This window comes from Larus michahellis, chromosome W (genome assembly GCF_964199755.1).
Source record: "Larus michahellis chromosome W, bLarMic1.1, whole genome shotgun sequence".
In the NCBI taxonomy this organism is placed as follows: Eukaryota; Metazoa; Chordata; class Aves; order Charadriiformes; family Laridae; genus Larus; species Larus michahellis.
In genome coordinates this window covers 4,603,158-4,627,021 of record NC_133929.1, presented here as the reverse complement: position 1 = coordinate 4,627,021, position 23,864 = coordinate 4,603,158, and the positions used below count along the sequence as shown (strand labels likewise).

The 23,864-nt window shown below is 37.2% G+C and overlaps 1 protein-coding gene across 13 annotated transcripts in view; it reads left to right on the top strand.

Moving 5' to 3' along the window:
* Window positions 1-20,289, top strand: part of LOC141735684 (transportin-1-like) — a 104,884-nt gene extending 84,595 nt beyond the window's left edge. For 7 of the 13 annotated variants that reach the window (XM_074568769.1, XM_074568763.1, XM_074568767.1 and 4 more), the window contains 12 exons: window positions 205-376; window positions 1,842-1,928; window positions 3,167-3,274; window positions 3,501-3,659; window positions 3,755-3,842; window positions 4,898-4,996; window positions 5,209-5,304; window positions 8,091-8,166; window positions 8,943-9,042; window positions 11,005-11,079; window positions 16,978-17,120; window positions 18,656-20,289. In XM_074568769.1, the coding sequence (XP_074424870.1) occupies window positions 205-376; window positions 1,842-1,928; window positions 3,167-3,274; window positions 3,501-3,659; window positions 3,755-3,842; window positions 4,898-4,996; window positions 5,209-5,304; window positions 8,091-8,166; window positions 8,943-9,042; window positions 11,005-11,079; window positions 16,978-17,085 (1,168 nt within the window). In that variant the 3' untranslated portion in view covers window positions 17,086-17,120; window positions 18,656-20,289. Of the gene's footprint in view, window positions 1-204; window positions 377-1,841; window positions 1,929-3,166; window positions 3,275-3,500; window positions 3,660-3,754; window positions 3,843-4,897; window positions 4,997-5,208; window positions 5,305-8,090; window positions 8,167-8,942; window positions 9,043-11,004; window positions 11,080-16,977; window positions 17,121-18,655 lie in introns of those variants that run through there. The other 6 variants (XR_012584810.1, XR_012584812.1, XM_074568770.1 and 3 more) reach the window with 4 other exon arrangements.
* Window positions 20,290-23,864: the final 3,575 nt, after the last annotated feature.

Sequence of the window (23,864 nt, the reverse complement as noted above, 5' to 3'; positions counted from 1 at the left end):
GAGCTGAATCTTTGTGTTCAATCAAAATAGATTGAGTTTGTCTCAGTAATACCATTTTAAAAACATACCTTAGATGAATTTGAGGACTAAATATAGTTCTATGTTTAAACATAAATGGGTAGTGTGGGGTGTTTTGGGGTGGTCTTGTTTTGTTTTTTCCAAGATACTGACTGACCTGTTTGGGGTGGTTTTTTTGTCATTCAGTGCCTTTGCTACTCTAGAAGAGGAGGCTTGTACAGAGCTTGTTCCTTATCTTGCGTATATACTTGACACTTTGGTCTTCGCATTTAGTAAATACCAGCATAAAAACCTGCTCATTCTTTATGATGCTATAGGAACACTAGCAGATTCTGTAGGACATCATCTAAATAAACCAGTGAGTATACCTTATGCTCTGTAGAAGCATTTGTCGTATATTGAAAAACTGGTTCGGTGGGTTTTGTAGCGTGCTTTACATGTTATAAAACAGAAATACTGACCTTTCTGTGTAGGTTTCAATAAGAATTATTTACATATAAAATACATAGACTGCATGTAATTTTCCCAATAAACAGTTGTGTGTGTGGTGGCTTGTGAAATGTATTTCTCGTTATTGTGACTTTTTTCCTCATTCTCAGAATTTTTCAGCTCAGAGGAGATACATATATCAATATAGATATGAAATGGGGCTTTAAAGAAATTGGTGGGGTGTGTGTGCTAATTTCTAATGACTGAATTTTTTAATTTTTTTTGTAACCGCTTTCAGTAAGCTGCTCTGTGTGTCTTTCCAATGTATTGAAGCACATCATCATTAGAAATTGCTTTATCAGACAGCAGGACAGATGTGCATTTTATATATAAAAACGCAGAATCCTTTGGACAAAGCACAGATAACGCACAGGCAAATATAGTAGGTTTTTTGTAGTGTACATATGTTCATTAATAGGATATGCATACATATCGTGCATCTTATGATGGCTATTGAAATTTGCTTTATTTCTCTATAGTGCTTCACATGACATAGACACACTAGAATAAAACCATTTGGGTTGTTGCCATGGCATTTTACTTGCCATCTAAGACTCCACACCATCAAAAGACATCTTTTCCAATCTCTCTCTGGCCCTGGCCAGCTTGACATTTGACAGCACGAGGAGGAAGCTAAATGGGAGCTCCTGGTGATGGTGGGACTTTCTTCAGTCATTTAGAATATTGTATCTTTGGACATAGCATTATCTGTCAGCATCTGTTGGCTCTTTGAATGCTTTCTGGGAGCAACAGTACTACAGGGGTGCCTTGCTTAATGTCCTTGTGACTGTGACAGCAGTGGCAGGGAAGATGCAACATCTTTATACGGAATTGGTAAGTGCGCCCTTCTGGAGGGATAGAAAATTACTTTCTTCAAGGATGGGTAGTTGCTTGAGGAAGAGGTTTCAGGAACTTGGGAGGATAGGGTTGTAGCATCAGGGCAATGGGAGATGGTTGAGAAAAGCAGATGGCAGATGCACAGCCAGATTGCATTGCTGGTAAAAACATTTTCTGTAGGCCCTGAGGCAATCCTATAGATTTGTAACAACCCAGGCAGCTATTAAAAGTTGCTAGACTGAAGCCAAACCTGGAGGAATAGATTCATTCTGCAAAGGTACTTATGTGCCTCAGCAAAAAATCTTAAGACATAAATTGTAAATTCTAATATTAAACTACTACTTCATATTGCAACAATGATTGAATTGCAGTATATCAATTTTCTTTTGCTGAAAAAGTAGAATATATCAATTCTTAATATATCAATTTTCTAACTTTGAAATAAACTAGTATGCAATGAAGTGTTTCAGTAGCTGATGCATTTTCATCCTAAACAGGAATATATTCAGATGCTAATGCCTCCATTAATCCAGAAGTGGAACATGTTGAAGGATGAAGATAAAGATCTCTTCCCTTTATTAGAGGTAAATGTTAAAATTTGAATATGTTTTATCAACTTCTTTTAGGAATTGCCCCTTTTACTAAAGATGCTCCCACTAGGAAGTGTGACTATAAAAGCTGACAGTGTTGGATATTTCCCATTATGGAGAAAATATGACTGTAGTGAGAAAATCTTGTGACTGAGGAAATGTCATTAGGTTTAGAAGAAATCTTTTAGATATTTTTTTCTGCCATTCTAGAGTGTTTTCTTTGGGTTTCTTTAAAAAAAAAAAAATTGTTCCATCCCCCTGTTGTTCTTGTCTTCTCTTCTTGCTCTCCCTTCATCCCTCCATTAAAACTATCAGACAGGCTGAATGTATGAACCAGACCATGTAGTCTATTCTCTGTACTTTCCAAGTGTGAAGCAGGAAAACACTTCTAGAGAAATCTCTTGGGTTATGTTAGGGCTTGTACATCATCAGGATACTGAAGTTTAGTGTAAGTGCTAGCTGAATTATAGTAACAGTCTTCATATGAACTTTCTTGACCACCTCTAAGATGCTGCTTAGAATCATAGAATCATAGGGTTGGAAGGGACCTCTGGAGATCATCTAGTCCAACCCCCCTGCCAGAGCAGGGTCACCTAGAGCAAGTTACACAGGAACGCATCCAGGCGGGTTTTGAATGTCTCCAGAGATGGAGACTCCACCACCTCTCTGGGCAGCCTGTGCCAGGGCTCTGCCACCCTCAAAGTAAAGAAGTTCCTCCTCACATTTAGGTGGAACTTCCTATGCTCAAGTTTGTGCCCGTTACCTCTTGTCCTGTCCCTGGGCACCACTGAAAAGAGCCTGGCCCCATCCTCCTGTCACCCACCCTTTCAGTATTTATGAGTGTTGATAAGGTCCCCCCTCAGCCGTCTTTTTTCCAGACTGAAGAGACCCAAATCCCTCAGCCTTTCTTCATAAGAGAGGTGTTCCAGTTCCCTAATCATCTTCGTAGCCCTTTGCTGTCCCCTCTCCAGCAGTTCCCTGTCCTTCTTGAACCAGGGAGCCCAGAACTGGACACAGTACTCCAGGTGCGGCCTCACCAGGTGCTTCTGAGAAGTTTACTCAACTAACATACGTAGAAGAGAGTAACAATTAGCTGATAGTAGCCTTGGCTCAGCTAATCGGTACTGCCTTTCTAGGTTGTTTTTACTTAATCAGTTACTTGTGGGTATACTTAAAATGCTTTTAATTTACCTCTCCCAAGTAAAAGGGGTTTTTTTTAAATTTTATTCCAGTGCCTGTCATCAGTTGCTACTGCCTTGCAATCTGGCTTTCTTCCGTACTGTGAACCTGTGTACCAGCGTTGTGTAAATCTGGTGCAGAAGACTCTTGCGCAAGCCATGGTATTTTTCTGTTGCTATTCCAATTTTTTCAGAATATCTCCTTAAACCAGTGTATTAACTATGTAAAGTTATGGGTTTGCAGGGAGATTTGTAGTATTAATGATTGACTATTTAAATGAAGCTGCAGTTCTGAAACAAATTTGTTTGTTCGTTTTGATTTTACTTTTATGCATACCCCTGAGAAAATGTAATACTCTTTTTGAAAATGTGTACTTATTTGTTGCAGTTGCACAATGCTCAGCCAGAGCAATATGAGGCTCCAGATAAAGATTTCATGATTGTGGCTCTTGATTTACTCAGTGGTTTAGCTGAAGGACTTGGAGGCAACATTGAACAGCTAGTGGCTCGCAGCAATATCCTGACGCTAATGTACCAATGCATGCAGGTGAGATGAGTAACCTGTTTAATCCAAGGATTTTCTTTCTTAAGAGAATCGGAAACACTTCTAGAATTGTCAGGTTTTTTTCTTCCTCTCTTTAGGATAAAATGCCTGAGGTACGGCAGAGTTCTTTTGCATTGTTAGGTGATCTGACAAAGGCGTGTTTTCAGCATGTTAAGCCTTGCATCGGTATGTTTCTTTTACATATTAAATAATTAACATGTTTTACAAACTGATAAGAGGCTGGTTTAGCTATGGTTAAGTTCCCTTTTCTGTGGCTTGCCTTGTCATGGTGTTGTAAGTTTTTGTTTTCCTTTATCAGCAAGGGTCTGTAGTCTTTTCTCCTTTGAACTGTGTTTAAGACGTGTTCTTTTTGTAGACAGTGCAAAAGTTCGTTTTGCTGCTTGATTTTTATAACGTAACATGCTTCTTGTTGTGCTGGAACACAGCAAAACAGATGTACTTAGACTTCAATTAGAACAGTTGCTTGCTTTGATAAATTCTTGAATTTGTAGCTTTTTTTGTACATATAATTTATATATAATGAAATTAGAAGACTTGGCTAAAGGGTAGGTTTTGGGGGTTTTTTTTGTATTGTTCTTAATTTCAGTAGGGAAGTAGCATCAGTTATACACTTTCATGATATTCACTGTCTCTTCCCTCAAATACTCTTGAGATACACTTAACTTGACAAATGAATGCTTGGATAGGCTTAGAATTTAAAATTTATTTGGCAGATGTTATAATCTGTCTTTGTGACTAATATTTTATTAAAAGTTAATCAAGGCTGTGATTTGCCTTCTAGGCTTCATTGCTGTTGGCTGTTGTTTTTTGGGGGGAGTGGTGGGGTGGTGTTGTGTTTGGTAGGTTTTTTTGTTGTTGGGGTTTTTTTGCTTTGGGGCTTTAGCACAGCTGAATACATAGCTATCCAGGTGTGTCATCTTCTTCCCTCACCTCTGGGAAGGGTAGAAAAAAGGTTTCTAGAGTTACATAAAGGTAAAGCCCATTAGAAATATTTTTAAATCATAGTTTGAAAAGATTTGCATTGATCTACTTAGGTTGTAAAATCCAGGTTAATCTGATACATAGCAGAAATACAGCTCTTGTTGATTCAGGTATAATGCTTTACAATAATTTTAAATATGCTTACACTATTTTAAACACACACACGCCCTGTGATCTTACAGTAATGGGACAAGATGGTTGTATTGTGTGATGAGATTTTAAAATGTTGTTCTTTCTAGCTGATTTCATGCCCATTTTGGGAACCAACCTAAACCCTGAATTCATTTCTGTGTGTAACAATGCCACCTGGGCAATTGGAGAAATCTCCATCCAGATGGGTAAGATTTATTTTTTTCTTTGAATCTTTGCACATTTAGAATGGTTTGTCTGGGTTGGCTTTTTTTTTTTAATTTTAGTGATACTTTCATGTTAAAATTTAAATTAAATTTGATATTCTTGTCCTTGACAGTAAGATCAATGTACCAGATCTAAATAGATTATGTATATTAATGGTCATTTTCTTTTGAATGTTTCTTTTTGGCTGTTTCAGGTATAGAGATGCAGTCTTATATTCCAATGGTGTTGCACCAGCTTGTAGAAATAATTAACAGACCCAACACACCAAAGACATTGTTAGAGAACACAGGTACCCAAAAACCGAACCATTCATGGTGAAGGGAATTAGAGATACTTTTTTTTATAATGATTTAAAAAATTGCATAGAACTTATGTTATTGCTTTGTATTTGACTTTTTAAGCAAAACCATCTGTTTTGCAGAAGTTCTTACAAGTCTCAGTCTTGCAGCAAAACATCTATCATATATCTAGATTATTAAAGTTATTGCTTTCTCACCTTTATAACACTTTATATTTATTTGTCATCTATTTAGGTATTCTTCCAATTTTATTTATGTATACAATATGACAAATGTATGCAGTAACACTTAAAGACTTAGTGGCTTTACGCTGATTTTAATATATGCATGTCCTTACACATGTGTACTGTATATTTATGTCTAGTGTTTGAAACAAATTAATTGGCATGTATAAAACAAATAATGAACTCTTTGAATTTACAAAAAATGCACTTCTTTTTTTTAAGATTAATTTGTAGTAATATGCACTAAAAACTAAATCTGTGATGGCAGTTTTACCACAACATAACTAAAATTATGTATAATTACCTGGTCACTTAATAACAAATTTCAGTGGCATGCATGTTTTTATGTTCTGGCCAGCAGCTTTGCCTTCCAAATTGGGAGCAGTCCCCAAATGCCTTATTGAATCAGAATTTCTGAGGCTTGTTTCTTTTGCATTTATAGAGGGCATGTTCTGGTATGTAGAGCACCTTCCATACTTCAGCAAAACTTTATTAATAATTTAACAGGTTTCTGGTTTACTATTTTAGTAATTGAGAAACTTTTGACTTTTTTCTGTTTGAAAACTGTCTTGTAAGAAAAATGATAATTTAGTCATTATACTTGACATAATTTTGAGCTAAGTATGAGATAAATCGGAGAGAGATTTCTTTCAATGCATATTTTTCCTCCAGTATTCTCTACACCCCACCCCCCACCCCCTTGTTTAGTATGGAAGGCGAACTTGAAGGAAAAATTGCCTAGTTGTCTGGCATATTTTAGGCACTGATTTTTGAAATTGTGATTTTGGAGCAAATAACTAATTGTTATGAAATACACCATAGAATAATATAGCAATATAAATTTTCTTTCCCCCTGCCCCAACCCCCTTCATCTACAATGATGGATGTGTAATACCTGTAACTGAGAAGCATCCAGTACTTAAAAGTTTGCTTCCAGCACTGCTAGAGAATTTTTTGAAGCATCCAAACACTGACTTTTTTTTTTAGTATCTTAATAGTTACTTTAAATGCGCATAACTGCAAATAAATGTTGAGTGCGGTGTACTTATAAGTTTGTTGTGGGATATTGTGCTGCATGCCATTGGTACCTGCAAGAGTGTTACTGTTTTCTGCTTTAGGTTGTTATGTAATGAGCCATGAAAACACTTCTCCTATGGAAACACGAGACCACCTTAAGTAAAAGTAGTTGCATAGAAAATAATGAGTATATGCCAAAAAGTTAAGCTGTGACAGAAACTACTATTCCTTGTACAGACTGTAGCTGTGAGAACTTACAGATAAACCTTAAAAGTGTGTTTTCATTTGAAAGTAGCACTTCAAATGCAGTTTTATAAGTTAGATATGCCGAAAATTTGAGACACTGCATATTGAAATTGAGTAATGTCTGGGCAAAATAGTACATTACCAGTGAGCCACAGCTTTAAGGGAATGAGAACGTTTCAAACTGCTAGTATATCCTACACTAAACTTTTATTGGAGAAAGCATCATCTGCTTTATTGCATGTTTCATGAAACTGTTCACAAATGCCTGTTAATTAGTGTTGCATAGTACGTCCCTTGAACATAGGTTTCTTTTCTCTGCTTCATATAAATCTGCTGGATTTTAGTACTATTCATGTATTTTGCTTCAAGTAATCCTGATACATTATTCCCCACCTTCTCCTTTTTCTGAAGATTAATCTTTTGTGAGTTGAGCAAACACCATTAAAACACATTTGCATGATGATATTTTCTTCAGTCTGTCCCTCAGAAGAAAGGACCATGCTATCTAATCATCCAAAGAAGCGGTTTTGCTTTTCATGTGCCCTTATGCTTTTGTATCAGAAGTCAGATTCTTATACAACTTTTATGAGGAAGCCTTTTCCGAACAGGAGAAATATTGGGATTAAAGAATTAATTTTCTGCAGTCAGTTGCTGTGAGTTAGCAACCACTTTAAATTCTCTACAAGATTATGAAGAAAACAAATATTTGGTGCTCTGAGAAGTGTTTAATCTATTTAGTGTTTATTATATAGACCACAATATATTCAATGTAAAAGTATTTATAAATGTATTTTTACTAATAGATAGTAGGTCTATTAAAATCTTGAATTCAGAATATTGAAAAAATAAAACATTTAGGACTACTTGATACTAAAACTGAAAATGGTTAATTCCTTTCTGTCAAGAGTATCCATAATAATACTTTTTAATAAAAATTTTGAAGTGTATGGTAGGTAAATTTACTGTAAGAGGTGATTCTGAAGAGGGCAGAATGACTGCTTACATCAGAAAGCCTTTGGATTTTAAATTGTGTTTTTTGGTGTTCTCTCATTTTCTTCTTTAATTTTTCTTTTACCCTGGAGAGTATACCATATATGTTGCTGCCTCTTATTTAGGGGGTGGTAATAAACAGCACTGGTGAAATCTTGTGTTTACTATCATACACAGATTCTGTTGGCTTCTGTTTCTGAGTTATTTGTTGTTTTTTCTTTATTTTTTCTCCTCCCCCCTCATTTGCTCATGTCTTGGTTGGCGTTTGGTGGTGTATAACCGTGATTGCATTACCTTAGCAATAACAATTGGTCGTCTTGGTTACGTTTGTCCTCAAGAGGTGGCCCCCATGCTACAGCAGTTTATAAGACCCTGGTGTGTATTATTTAATCTTTTTTTTTTTATTCATTTTTCTTCACTCTCTTTCTTTCTTCTATCTCACTTTTAGATATATTTTCAGTTGGTTACAAAATCTCAATCCTTAATCATTGCCAAACATGTGACTAATCTTGTCAGGTTTGTGAGTTTTTAGTAGCACCGTCATGTATTCTTTATGTTGTGGCTAACGACTAATTTATGCATGGGATAAGATTGTCACATGCTTGCGTGTTAAAGCTTGACTACAAAAGAGCATTTTAAAATCCACCAGAATGATAATACAATGCATGCAAATACTGTAAAATTTAAACTGTGCATTACTTTACTTAAAATTCAGTCTGAGGCTTGAATTGCTGTAAGGAATATGTTTCTAGACTTGTTATGTATAAAATAGCTTGCTGCTGTAAAAGTTAAATAACTGTTCTGTAAGTGGTATCTGACATAATTTATACTGCGATAGTATTATATATTCTGCTTCTAATAATGATAGTTTCTATAAATATTTCATATACATGTTTCTTTTGTATTTAATGGAATACAGGTCACACTTTCTAACTGTATATAGTGCAACAGGAAAGCAAGATTTTGGAGATGATGCCTAATGGGAATATACTAGTAAAGACTGGGTAGCAAGTATCTTTCTAAGTGTTCAAAATAGTGTTTCAGATAATCTTATCAGTGTGACTTATTCCATCAAATACTGTCATCTAGTTCTGACTCGACTGACTGAAAAAGTAATAGAATTAAATAAGTTTTGCTCTCCAACTTAATAGGTGCACCTCTCTGCGAAACATAAGAGACAATGAGGAAAAGGATTCAGCATTCCGTGGGATATGTACCATGATCTCGGTCAACCCCAGTGGAGTAGTCCAAGTAAGATACATAAATAGATCTTAACTCTTTCTTTACTCATGTGAAATTTAGTGAAAACTGTATATGGTGTGTGAAAAAGTTGTTGATTACCTGTATTACATGCTGTAGCTACTTTTTTGACTTGAAGGAGGCTAAAATGTTTAGGTTTCAATTGATATATATCATGATACTTCAGGATTTCTGCTTCAGTAACTATCACTTATGGAAATTTAAATTCATTTTTTGTCTTTTACTTACAAAGAATATGTAAATAATGAACTTCGATTAACTGTTAGTCTTTTTTATGTTGAGGCAAATGCTGACATACTGAAACCTATTTTTCAAATGCAATCTAGGCTTTTAAAACAGTAACCACCCCTTAATTCTTAAAACTTGAATAGGGAAGTTTCTGTTTACACTTTGGATATATTGCTTAAATAGTCAATATGACAAGGAAGATGCATCTCTAAAATAAATGGCATATCTCAAGAATAGAATATGACTTGCTCTTTAGTCTCCACAGCTCCAAAGTAAAGCTATACCAATGTGATATTTTCTAAGAGGAAAATGAAAGTGAATTTCTCTCTCCTCTGCCTGGAATCCTTCTCCCTGAAACACAAGAATTGAGCCTCTGTCTTGTTTTGAATTCTTCAGTTCATTTCACTTATCCCTTATTTTGTACTAAACATTTCCCTCTTCTGCTGTCCATGTGTTCTTTCACACAGCTTAAAGGGAGGGAGTAATTAAGGAGACTCTTCATTGTCCCAGCCCTCCTCCTATGTAGTTGTTATCCTTGGTTCTATCATGGTTTAACCCCAGCCAGCAGCTAGGACCATGCAGCTGCTCGCTCACTCCCCCCAATTGGGATGGGGGAGAGAATCAGAAGGGTGAAAGTGAGAAAACTCGTGGGTTGAGATAAAGACAGTTTAATAGGTAGAGCAAAAGCCGTGCACGCAAGCAAAGCAAAACAAGGCATTCATTCCCTGCTTCCCATCGGCAGGCAGGTGTTCAGCCATCTCCAGGGAAGCAGGGCTCCATCACGCATAACAGTGACTTGGGAAGACAAACGCCATCGCTCCGAACGTCCCCCCTTCCTCCTTCTTCCCCCAGCTTTATATGCTGAGCATGACGTCATATGGTCTGGAATATCCCTTTGGTCAGTTGGGGTCAGCTGTCCTGGCTGTGTCCCCTCCCAACCTCTTGTGCACCCCCAGCCTGCTCGCTGGTGGGGTGGGGTGAGCAGCAGAAAAGGCCTTGACTACTTAGCAACAAAAACATCAGTGCACTATCAACACCACTCTCATCCTGAATCCAAAACATAGCCCCACAGCAGCTGCTAGCAAGAAAGTTAACCCCATCCCAGCTGAAACCATGACAGTTCCTATCCAGAAACATGTGTATTATCAACTTAATTATTAAGACTGATGTTTTAATGGTGTAGTAGGAGGTAACACATGACAGCAGATGAACTAAACGTAGGGATTTGGGGTAGCTTTAGTTTTGAAACTGTATGATAAACAGTCTGTGTATCTCAGAAACAACTTCTGGCTCTGCTTAAAATAATACAACAGCTTTTTTCCCAATTGGAAATACATGAGAGGGAGTTGCAAGCATGGTCTTGAGTTTGTCGATTGTTATTAAGATGATTGGTTCTCAAACTCGGTATGTGTACTGAAAGAATTAGACAAGTGTGGTGTGGGGAGGGGAGGGGGTGGGGTGTGTGTTTGTTGGTTTTGTTTTTTTTTAATCAAAATCATGATTAAACAAAGCTATTCCTACACTCAGCTATTTCTATTTCCATACACTTAAGCATACAGTAACTTACCATTATTGTCTGAATTAACTGGAAAATAAAGACATAAACCCAAAAGCAGTTGTGAACTAGGATCAAATACCCTGAATAGTTCATAGAACAAACATCAGGCATTGTTTTCAGACCTATAAATTGAGGTTTCTAACCTATGTGATTGTTTAATCTTATAGGACTTTATTTTTTTTTGTGATGCTGTTGCATCGTGGATTAGCCCAAAAGATGATCTTCGAGACATGTTCTGTAAGGTAATGTTTCTAGTATGACAGTATATCTGAATTGTGGTTGTTTTGGGTCCTCTGTTTCTTTCTTGCTTTCTATTTACACTATTAGCACTTACTGTATTTGTGGTCATGAAGGCTTTCTTGCAAAGTCATAAACTTTCAGACAAAACATCATAAAAATATGAAGTTTTTTTAACCTATGTTTTCTTACATGCTTTCAGGTTATTCCAAAATTCTTTTTAACAGTGTTAAAAACCTCACTTCAGATCTTATTTGAAAAGATAATCATCCTCAAAGAGCTTTTCATAATGTCCAGCCTACTATGTTTTGACTGCATTTGGAAGAACAGGGATTTTTATACCACATGAGACTTTCTTTTCTATTTATTTTTCTTTTCTAGAAAATGTGATCTGTGTGGTTCAAGACTCCCCCCCCTCCCCCCCAAGATGCCTACTATTTTTTGAGAAATATCTAGAAAATTGCAAATGAAAAATCTTCCAGTTGTATCCTGATCTGTTTATCTTCCTTAAGCTGAAAATAAGTTTTTGGGATTGCTTAACCCTCCTCAGAATCCCTCTTGGATAGTATTCAAGGAACTAATGTACAGTGATAGCCAAGAATGCATCCCTAGACAAAGTGTCAATAGAATTTAAGCAAAAGGAATGTTTGCCTTGTATAAAATAAACAATGAAGGGCACACAGCAAGCTCGCTACCCTGGACTTCAGTAGAGCAGACTTTGGTCTCTTCAGGGACCTGCTTGATGAAATACTGTGGGATAAAGCCCTGGAAGGAAGAGAGGCCCAGTAAAGCTGGTTAGTATTCAAGGACCACCTCCTCCAAGCTCAGGTGTGATGCATTCCAACAAAGAAGTTGTCAGGCAAAAACACCGGGAAGCCTGCATGGATGAACAAGGAGCTCTGGATACACTCAAACAGAAAAAGGAAGCCTGCAGAGGGTGGAAGCAAGGACAGGTAGCCTGGAAGGAATACAGAGAAATTGTCTGAGCAGCCAGGGATCAGGTTAGGAAAGCTGAAGCCCTGACAGATAGAGTTAAATCTGGCCAGGAGCATCAAGGGCAACAAGAAAAGCTTCTATAGGTATTTCAGTGATAAAAGGAAGACTAGGGAAAATGTAGGCCCTCTCCAGAAGGAAACGGGAGACCTGATCACCCAGGACAAGGCTGAGGTACTCAACCTCTTTTTTGCCTCGGTCTTCACCAGCAAGGGCTCTAACCACACTGCCCAAGTCCCAGAAGACAAAGGCAGGGACTGGGAGAACAAGGTACTGCCCACTGTAGGAGAAAACCAGATTCAAGACCAGTTGAGGAGCCTGAAGGTGCACATGTCCATGGGACCTGATGGGATTCATCCGTGGGTCCTGAGGGAACTGGCAGATGAAGTTGCCAAGCCACTATCCATCATATTTGAGAAGTCGTGGCACTCTGGTAAAGTTCCCACTGACTGGAAAAGGGGAAACATAACCCCCATTTTCAAAAAGGGAAAAAAGGAAGACCCAGGGAACTACAGGCCAGTCAGTCTCACCTCTGTGCCCAGCAAGATCATGGAGCAGATCCTCCTGGAAACTCTGCTAAGGCATATGGAAATAAGGATCTGATTGGTGACAGCCAACATGGCTTCACTAAGAGGAAATCGTGCCTGACAAATTTGGTGGCTCCCTACGATGGCGTTACAGCATTAGTAGATAAGGGAAGAGCAACTGACATCATATACCTGGACTTGTGCAAAGCATTTGACGCTGTCCCGCATGACATCCTGGTCTCTAAATTGGAGAGATATAGATTTGACGGATGGACCCCCTCAGTGGATAAGGAACTGGCTGAATGGCTGCACTCAAAGCGTTGCAGTCAACAGCTCGATGTCCGAGTGGAGACCACTGATGAGTGGTATTCCTCAGGGGTCAGTACTGGGACCAGTACTATTTAACATCTTTGTCAGCGACATGGATGTTGGGATTGAGTTTGCTGACAACACCAAGCTGTGTGTCGCGGTCAACATGCTGGAGGGAAGGGATGCCATCCAGAGGGACCTGGACAGGCTCGAGAGATGGGCCTGTGCGAACCTCATGAAGTTCAACCAGGCCAAGTGCAGGGTCCTGCATGTGGGTCGAGATAATCCCATGCGCAAATACAGGTTGGGCAGAGAATGGCTTGAGAGCAGCCCTGAGGAGAAGGACTTGGGGGTGTTGGTGGACGAGAAGCTCAACATGAGCCAGCAATGCGCACTTGCAGCCCAGAAAGCCAACCACATCCTGGGCTGCATCAAAAGAAGCACGGCCAGCAGGACAAGGGAGGTGATTCTGCCCCCCTGCTCTCATGAGACCCCACCTGGAGTACTGTGTCCATCTCTGGGGCCCCCAACATAAGGAGGACATGGACTTGTTGGAATGGGTCCAGCGGAGGGCCATGAGGATGATCAGAGGGTTAGAGCCCCTCTGCTATGAGGACAGGCTGAGAGAGTTGGGGTTGTTCAGCCTGGAGAAGAGAAAGGCTCCAGGGAGACCTTATAGCAGCCTTCCAGTACCTGAAGGGAGTCTACAAGAAAGCTGGAGAGGGACTTTTTACAAAGGCATGTAGTGATAGGACGAGGGGTAATGGCTTCAAACTGAAAGAGGGGAGATTTAGATTAGATATAAGGAAGAAAATTTTCACTGTGAGGTTGGTGAGACACTGGCCCAGGTTGCCCAGAGAAGCTGTGGATGCCCCATCCCTGGAGGTGTTCAAGGCCAGGCTGGATGGGGCTTTGAGCAACCTGGTCTGGTGGGAGGTGTTCCTGCCCAGGGCAGGGGGGTTGGAACTAGATGATCTTTAATGTCCCTTCCAACCTAAACCATTCTATGATTCTATGAAAAAAAAAAATCCACCCAGAAAGTAACATATTGTGTTTTGGTAGTAGTGTCTTAGGCTAAAAGCCAGAACAAAATAAACTTATTTTGGTTTCATGAACAAATGCTGTTACTGACCAGTAGTGTGGCTCCCCTCATATGTTCTTGTAAAGTGAAATATCTGGTTTTAGGAAGGATGTATGTCAAAAGTTAATGGTCCTCTTAAATCTAAAATGGAGCATATTTCTAAGTACGTACTTGGATCATGGGTCATTATTGGCACTTTCTCTTCAAGTAATGCCACGTGTGCACATCAGAACAGAAGCTAGAACTTTTGAATCCCATCTTGAGGAGCAAAGACAAACATCTCGCTGTCCTAGTTAGGAGACCAGTTATCTGAGAGGCATCGAAGGAACATCAGGGTCAGGAAATGCATGGCTGTGAGTATTCTGGCATCAGCAGAAGGAATCAGCAAATACAAGCTTAAAAGAAAGTTCAGGATTCTGTCTGTGATAATTGTCCAAAGCAGTTTCAGTACATGCTTATCCTGGTCCTTCAGCGTTCAATATTTGCTTCAATAAGCCACACTCCTCTCTTTCAGATTGTTTCCAGGATATCCATCTGGGATCTAATGCATTCAAATGGACACAGTGTTTGTTGGTCACTTGGCATAAGGAGATCCTTGCTTTTTAAAGTGTATTCTTTTGTAGTTTTTGCTATGCAAGAAATGAGACAAAGGTTTTATTCCAGTGATGGCAGGCAAATTTTTTAGATTACTTCATCATTGAAGTTTTTGATAGCTGATTACATGATTACTGTAGTCCAGTTACATGTTTTTCCAACAATAATTATGCTTTTTAGGAACAATGGAAAAAAACTTTTTGTAGTCCCATGAGGTCTTTCTCTTGCTAGTGGATTGTCCAGCGTTTGGGTTTTGGGGTGGGTTGGTTTGTTGGTTTTGGAGCACTAGAGCTGAGAGAGAAAATACCCCTTCCAAGAGCATGGGTAGATGAGCTGCCAGTGTTGAGATCTGACGACACCAAGCTGAGTGGTGCAGTTGACACGCCTGAGGGATGGGATGCCATCCAGAGGGACCTGGACAGGCTAGAGAAGTGGGCCTATGTGAACCTCATGAGGTTCAACAAGGCCAAGTGCAGGGTCCTGCAATACAATACAGGCTGGGGGATGAAAAGCTGGATATGAGCTGACAATGTGCACTTGCAGCCCAGAAAGCCAGCTGTATCCTGGGCTGCATCAAAAGAAGCATGGCCAGCAGGACGAGGGAGGTGATTCTGCCCCTCTACTCCGCTCTGGCAAGATCCCACCTGGAGTACTGTGTCCAGCTCTGGAGTCCTCAGCACAGGAAAGACATGGACCTGTTGGAACGGGTCCAGAGGAGGCCACAAAGATGATCAGAGGGCTGGAGCACCTCTGCTACGAGGACAGGCTGAGAGAGTTGGGGCTGTTCAGCCTGGAGAAGAGAAGGCTCCAGGGAGACCTTATAGCAGTCTTTTTAGTTCTTAAAGGGGGCTTATAAGAAAGATGGGGACAAACCTTTTAGCAGGGCCTGTAGCAATAGGAGAAGGGTTAATGGTTTTAAACTAAAAGAGGGGAGATTTAGACTAGATATAAGGAAGAAATTTTTTACAATGAGGGTGGTGAGACACTGGCCCAGGTTGCCCAGAGAGGTGGTGGATGCCCCATCCCTGGAAACATTCAAGGTCAGGGTGGATGAGGCTCTGAGCAACCTGCTCTAGTTGAAGATGTCCCTGCTCATTGCAGGGGGGTTGGACTAGATGACCGTTAAAGGTTCCTTCCAACCCAAACTGTTCTGTGAATTGTATCATGTTTTATAAAAGCAAGATATCTGAAGACTGTAGCTGAAGCTTACTAGCCAAAACTGTACTGGAAGATTATTTTTAAAAAGTGTTCATTTTGTCATACCTGAACATTCTTAGATTTTTTTTTTTGGTAGTTTCTTGGCAGCTGGCTAATCAGACTCTTTGGGTTAGGAAAGAGAGGTGAATGCCTGTAAAAGGTCTCTTTCAGGGAGGAAAGCAGTAAATTAACTGGTGATGCTGTAATGTTATTATTGCTACATGCTGTTTAAAAACAGCTCTGCTTGAGAATGTTGTGTTAAGGGTGTACTCAGTACAGTGAGCTTTAACTTTGACATTCCCTTTTTTGTGAGGATGTTTTCATGACAGACTTTTCCAAAGTTCGGTATCCTTAAGTTTAAAAAAGAAAAACAAACCAAAACTTTAGAGACTCTCTGCATTATTTTATATTAGCAGGAGCCATTTCATCTGCTTTTGTTCTTTCGCATGTTTGCCTTTTAAGCTGCTGTTTTCAAGCTAAAATACTAGAACCTTTTTGACAGCATCATTCAATTTTTGTGGTTTTCAGTTAATTTATTACGTTGAAGGGTCCAGACTAAAACCTGTAGAATTTCTCCCCTCCCCCTTATGCTGGCTTTTGACTTCTGTGGATACCTTTCAAAACACAAAAGATTTTAATAGCTTCCTTTTTAGTAATAGTTGTCTACAGGTGCCATGGAAAAAACACAGCTCTCACAGGATGCTTTTGTATTTGCTAAAATTGACAGGCATTAACTCTGCCAAATGCTGGTGGTGGTTCTGTCTCAGCTTTCCTCCCAGAACATATTACAGTTTTTTTAAAAAATAAATGTGAATACAATAATCTTAACATGTAAACTGTGTCAATTGATAAAATGTTTAGCATTCTGAAATGGCCTGACTATAGGTTGTAAGTCACCATAGTTATTAAAAATACACACACATATGTATATTTATATAGAAGAGAATATATATTTATGTATTTTATACTAATTTGTATGGGTAGCTATATTCTATATGTCACCCTTTACTGAAATGTGGTGTTTTTTTTAAGAAAGACATTACTAGACTTCCTTTGTTTCTTAGTAACATTTAAATATTAAACTGGGGAATTCAAATGGACAATCCAGAAGTTTGTGGCTTACTGTATATGTTGCTAGTAAATAATGATCATGTATCTGCTGTTTAATGATTATCTTGACTTCCCCCCACTGTAATTTGTAGATTCTTCATGGATTTAAAAATCAAGTTGGGGATGAGAATTGGAGGCGTTTCTCTGACCAGTTTCCTCTTCCCTTAAAAGAGCGCCTTGCAGCTTACTATGGAGTTTAACCTTATGCACTGTAACTGCAGTCCCATAATTAGAGGTAAGCACACAAATCTTCCTTGGTAAACAGAGCTGTATAACAGACTTCCTCCCTGTTTACAGTATACAAAACATAATTCACTAGACTAAAATTTTTCAGATATGCTGGAACAGACATCTTTCCTTCCTATAAGAAGAAGAAAAAAAAAAAAGATAGCGTACCTAAATGGTGGTAGCTGTAGCAAAAGCAGTTTTCTGACTGTTCTTTTATTTTTACAGAAAGAGAGTGTGTGTATGATATGCACAGTACTGTATCAAGATTAGGTTGGAAGCGTAGGTGTAACAAAGTGCCTGTTCAGGTTTAATAATCAAAATGATGATTGTAATCCTCAAGCCATCATACTAAAGTTGCAGACTCCTTGATGTCTTATGAATTAGTAGATGATGGATGTGGTCTAAGCAGGAATATTTCCCTAGGATAGGAAAGCAAGTTTGTTAAGATGCTTTAGCCATGAGAAGTAAAATACATTCCTAATCACATACTAGATGATATTTGCACTGAATAAAGGATATTATGCTAATCTGTAACTCTACTGACTGTAGAGCTTGATGTTTTGGGGAGGCTGATGTGTTTATTATTGCCATGTTCCACTTTACACACCAATTCAGAATTGTTATACTTCTGTCCAGAGAATGATTCAACTTCAGCAAAGAACAGTGATTGTGCATTCTAGAATACTTGTATTATTATACCACCTTGCTTTGTATGCTGTTTGTGCATACTGTATAAAGCAAAGCTCCCACATGTAAAGTAATGTGATACTGTGAAGAGATTATTATACTACCCCAAAAAGAGGGCAAATTAGGTTTATGCATTCAATCTTTTTATATAAATTTGATACTTGCTCTAGAATTTTTGTACTGAAATTATGGGAGTGAATAATGCAATTCTGTTTTATTGTTGAATGGACAACTATTTAAAAGTCAGCCTAAGATTTGTTAGTCAGTGAGATAAGAAATTGTTTGAATTACCTTTTTGATTGGAATAAAGCTATTTCAAACATTTGCATATTTATAAATGAGGGCATTTTAGTTCTGAAATAAGTGGTTTTTTTCATCTTAATGAAGAGGAATCCAAAGTGGTAAAATTGTCAATTATTCTCAGTTTGTACTGAGAAGACACTATGGCTATCTTGTTTAATCCACCTAAAAGCAAAATTGTTAGGTCAGTAGAAGGTATGTTTAATATTCTTTCTCAATGTCATAACTACTTCATAATCTTGTACTAAAAAGGCAAAAGCTTGTTAGAATATATAGGACTGCTTTTATCTTAAATCTAAGCTTAGCCACAATAGTGGAACTATCAGTGTAGCTTTAAAGTATACAGTGTTGTTTCATGAATAATAATTTATCTGGTATAAATGGGCTCTTTTCTTAAACAGACTTAAAAGGGAAAATCTAGACATAAATCCATTTTTAAGTTAAAGGTTGGCACCTGCTGCTTAAAAAAGGCAAAAAAGCTCTTTGTTTATGTACTGATCTGTCAGTTACGGTTCAAGGTAAGATTTAACTATACCTCTGTCTTTTCTTTTACAGGTCCTTCAGTCTGGGAGACTATGGGGGAGCCTCTGCACCCAGGGAAAATACTACCCTTTACTGGGGGGAAGGGTAAACCAGTAGGGAATACAGTACAATCCCAACCCTACTGGGAGGGGTGGGAGGGAGGTGTTGCCGTCACTGTATTAAGTCGATGTTGGGAAATGTCTTAACATCTGGAGCCTTTATGGGTGGAAATCTGTCTCCTATTACAACTCTGCATTGGATGTGAAGAAGAAAAAAAAATCTATTAACAAAACAGCACATTATGAACTATTGTGGGGAATTGTACCAAAATAAGAACCATATGATTGAACCATAGGAAAACGTAAAGAGGAAAACTATTTTGTGCACAATAAAGGAAACCTAAGAATGGGGGTCACAAAAAGTAAAAGGCTTTCTTTTTTTCTTTTATGTGTTTTTTGTTGGTATGTTTGGGGTTTTTTTTAAGTAAGGGTTTTCTACATTATTTCATCCTGCTTGATGGGATTCCTAAGTAATTTGCATGTTAATGAATAACTAAACAAATTAAGTTAGTACAGTTAAAATGCAGCTTGTGTCTGTATTAGGAGCAGGCACTTGCAGTGTATAATATAGAAACCCCGTCGTAAATTAATAAAGGTTAACTTGGACAAAATGAAGCAACCTGCAAACTGCCAAATGAGTCACTCCTTTCATTTTTGGGGTAAGGGGAGGGACACTTCAAAGGAAAGATTGACATCTTAATTTTTACATTTAAAAAAAATTAAAGTAGTGGATATGATTTGGTTATTGTACTTAATTAGATTTAATTTCTAGAGTAAGGCATTAGTCTTAATGTGCAGTTTAAGGTTCAGGCATGCATTCTGGCTCATAGTGATCAGAAATAATTTAAATGAGTGGGAAAGTAGCATGCTTGCATCACATAGAGTGAAATTGGTATACATTTACCTATGTTGCACCAGTCTTGTGTTGCTGTTTACCAATTCAATATAGCCCTGCATTTAAAATTCCTTTTCTGAGATTCTGTGGATCTTATTTCTATTAAGATTATAGATATAAAGTACTGTGGTTAACAATTAGGCCTTGAAATACCTTTTTAGGATCTGTTAAGATTAAGATTGATATTGTGTTGTGTGTAACCTGCACAATGTGGAAAGCTGATAAACTGCAAAATATTTGCCTCTGTGCTGTCAGTGTGATGTGCTTTCTGCATGGTTATATACTAGTGATTTTTAGCAGAATCTCTAAAAATGAGTTACATGGTAAGACCCGTTAAAGGCTGCATAAATGTTAGTTGGCACATAAAGACAATTGTAGAAGTTGATGACATGATTGCTATATTTGTGTTTATTCCCACTCAACATATTACCTTTTATGCTTTCTCTTTGTTCACAGCATGATCTTAGAGATGTTTAAGTTAATGAATGTAATGCAGGGTATCTACAATGTATCAGCGCATGTTGGTGGCCCTTTGTGATGTAGTTAAATGTACAAGGGTGCAAGTTTAAAGCTATGAAGTGAAAGTTGGTTTGGATCCTCTTCATTTCATTTGTTTAGGTTTTCTGTTGATGGTTGTTTTTTTGGGTGGGTTTTTTTTTTCCTCTCTACTTACATGTATTCCTGTGAATAAATCCTTGTTAAGTTAACCCTTTACTTTTCTTTCCATGTGTATTTTCTTATGTACTGTGAATGTGAAATCCTAACTGGTACACTTGATCTTGTGTTCATCTCAAAGTGGCAAGTCTTTATTCATTTAGATTGCCTAAAGAGTATCCCACGATGATAAAGGAAAATGGAGAGGTTTTTACCTCTGCTGACCAGAGGTGAAGCTGCACCTTTCCATTTTTCAAGTGCTGCATAATTAACCTGCAAAACAAAACTAAGCCATAACAGCCTTTTTATAGATTTAGTTTCTCACCTTTGCATTGCAAAATCGGATATTGGGTAACAGTTTAGTGGGTTTTTGGGGGGTTTTGTTGTTTTTGGGGTTTTGTTTGTTTGGGTTTTTTTGTGGGTTTGTTGGGTTTTTTTAAGAACTTGCTGCTCTTTGCATGGTTCTGTTCTTTGAGTGTTAAATGATTTAGCTATTGCACTGAAGTTTGAGTTGTATGAGTGTGGATTTATAAATGCTGTTTAAAGAGTTTTGGGGATTTTTTATGCATGATAGCATGCATGTTTTAAATGTGTCCTGTTCTCCCCCTTTTTTTTTGGCTTTGCAAATTTGAATGGATTATGCCTGAAGAATAGTTTGGACATGTACTGTATGAAGTACATTCAGTAATGCTAGTACATAGTATTTATTCAATTTTGTCAAAATTGCATGTGATAACTTGCTTTCAAATTACGTTGCTTTGGTACCAAATACAAAATTCCTTCTTAACTAATATCACTGAAGTAAATTAGTAATAGTTTTAATCACTAAAAACACTTTAAAACCAAATTCTGGAAGAAGAAGAAAAAAAAACTTTAAAATTTAGCGAAGTTGGATATTATTTTAGATGCAAGCTTGCTTTAATTTTGAGTGCGTTTGAACATTAGGGAAAAGTTTCAGAGAAATTACATTAAAAAACTTGTAGAATAGAAAACCTACCCAAATAATACTGTAGCATTACAGCTAGAATCTGAGTTTAACTAAACTTTTTAAATTTCAGAAAGCCCCTTTAACAAATTAAAGTCACTCCACCTCAGATTAGTTTAGGATGCCACTTTTGTACGTAGTATTTTAATAGTTATTTGTGCAGATGTGAACTGATCTGGTATAACAGCAAGGAAAATAATTAGGGCAGAAATAAACAGTACTGACAAAATAGTCTTTTGTATCAGTAAGTTCTCTCATGGTATATTTTAAAGCAAATAAACCATATTCCTAATGCATAATATAGTGCAGAGATTTGCAGAAGCCATTTAGGGTTTAATCTGAGGTAAGAAAAGTTCTGAATTTGCATTAACAGTTATAATTCAATTATTGCATCATGGGATATATAAAAAGCATTTTAATTCTTGTAATGTAGTCTTGACAGTTCTTGAATGTTGACTGAATATTTATACTGGTAGAATTGTGAGTTTGTTACATTCCAGTGTTTCTGCCTCTTGGCATGCTAAAAGCACAGCTTCATTTGCTCCTTACACACTGAATAAAGTGCTGTTAGTCTGCTAAACTACAGAAATAGCTGCTGTTAAGTAATGGTGTAGATTTTCTACTTGAATATTTTTGTTTTAGGAACCTCAGGAGGTCAGTGTTTACTGGTTTTATATATGCCTTTTTCCTGTTTTGAGATTCCCTTTTTGAAGGATTCAGAGTGTGAAGAAAAGCTGCTGATCAGCCTAAGTTGGTAACAGAAAGGGTATTTAAAATCCTTATAAAATGCATCTTTTTGGCAGTTCTAAATTGCTGTTAAATTAGAAATTAAATACTAAATTTTTTTCATTACACATTCAGAAAACAGCACTTTTCATTTAGGAAAAAAGATTAGAATACTTCATTATTTTAAGGAGTGCAAGCAAAAATAATCAAATTTTGTAAATTTTTTCCAAAGATTGATTCTTTTCTAAATCAGTGAATATGTATATATTTAAATTCTAATAAGCTAATTCTTCTGCTTTAGTTTATTGCTCCTTAAAGCCTGTACTCAAAAGATCAGTCTTGGAAGAACGGGTTTAAAATTTATAATCATTATAATTTTTGAAAGTTATGAAGTAGCATAAATTTTGTAACTAACAATATTGATACACCGTGATTTATTTTTTTAGGACTTTTATATTAGCATCAATCTTAATTACTTAAACTGCATATATTGTATAATAGTAAAATGTATATTTTAAAGCTTCAAGTGGCTTTCCTCAAGCGAAACTCATTACTACTTAGAAATATTCAAATACTAGCTTTATCTCAGGTGAATACTCTTGTACCACTTTTGTTCAGAACACATGCTTATAAAAATGTGTCTTAATTATATCAGTTTATGTATTTCATATTAGGCACCTCCTCTGTCTTAAACTTACTCTAACCTTCTACTATTGGACAATAATGACTTTTGCTTCACCTATTTTATTCATATTGAATGTATTAATAGATAAAGGTGGAAAAACATTCTTCCCTTGAGGAGAATGCATCCATATTCAAACAACTGAAATATTTCTTGAAAAATGCTTTAAATGTAACATTTTATTGGAAATCTTTTGTTTCAGCTTTTGTCAAGGAAAGAAGTTGCAACTTAACAGTAATTGCTTCAATACTGTCTCTTTCATGAGGAAAAATGCATAAAGCTTCTATATAGGGTCTAAAGAGTAACTTTTTATCTTAGATAAAGGTTAAGCTCTACAGTGAAATGACTGCTGTAAATTGCAAAACATCCTGCAGTTATTTCAGATAGATGCTGATGTAGTTTGCATACATATTTGTGATATATTATGTATTTCCAGTAACCTCATCTTGAGTAAATAAAGCTTGATCAGTAGCTGTATATTTCACTCACCTATGCATTCGCCAGAATGACTTGCATCTATCAGTCTACTAAGTATTTTTCTCCAATAGAAATTTTTTTTTGCCTGCCACTGATGCTTGTTCTTTGCACTTAATGGTTGGAGCAAGACAGTTTTAGATAATTAGTTTAAATAGGAAAGTCTGAGGTGAGTACTCTTGTTGCTTGCCTTGTAGAGTATATTCTGCTAAAATAATAAGGATACTTACTTGAATGTATTTATGTGAGGGAAGTTAAAATGGCTCTATAAAAGATGAATTCTTGTGTGGTGTTACAGTATACTTTTTAAGTAAGCTAAATCCACATCTCAAATAATTCAGTGCTTATAGTATCACTTTTCTATAAGCTGGTTCTATTGTGCTACTTTCATCTTAGGTATCTAATTCTTTACTTTGTGTGAGCAACAAAAATGAGAAGGCCTGGGTGATTTTTTTGCAGGGATGGTGATTAGAAAAAAAAGATGGGTATAAACAGGTTTATTTGGCTGTTGAAATTTCCAGTGTAACGCTATCTTTTTTTCATGGGAAGAGATAGGTATGTCTGACTTACTAAACGCTTTTAAAATTTTTAATTGGATGTAGTATATAAAATAGTTTAAAATGAAAGATGACAACTTAGGTTGTATGAGTTTTGCTTGAAAGCTTTAAAACTGTTGTTTCTGTCTGCCACAATGTTGGAATTTTTCCTTCAAACATATCCTCCTGCAACCTCTCATACTGCACTAAATTGAGTGATATTTCTTGAAG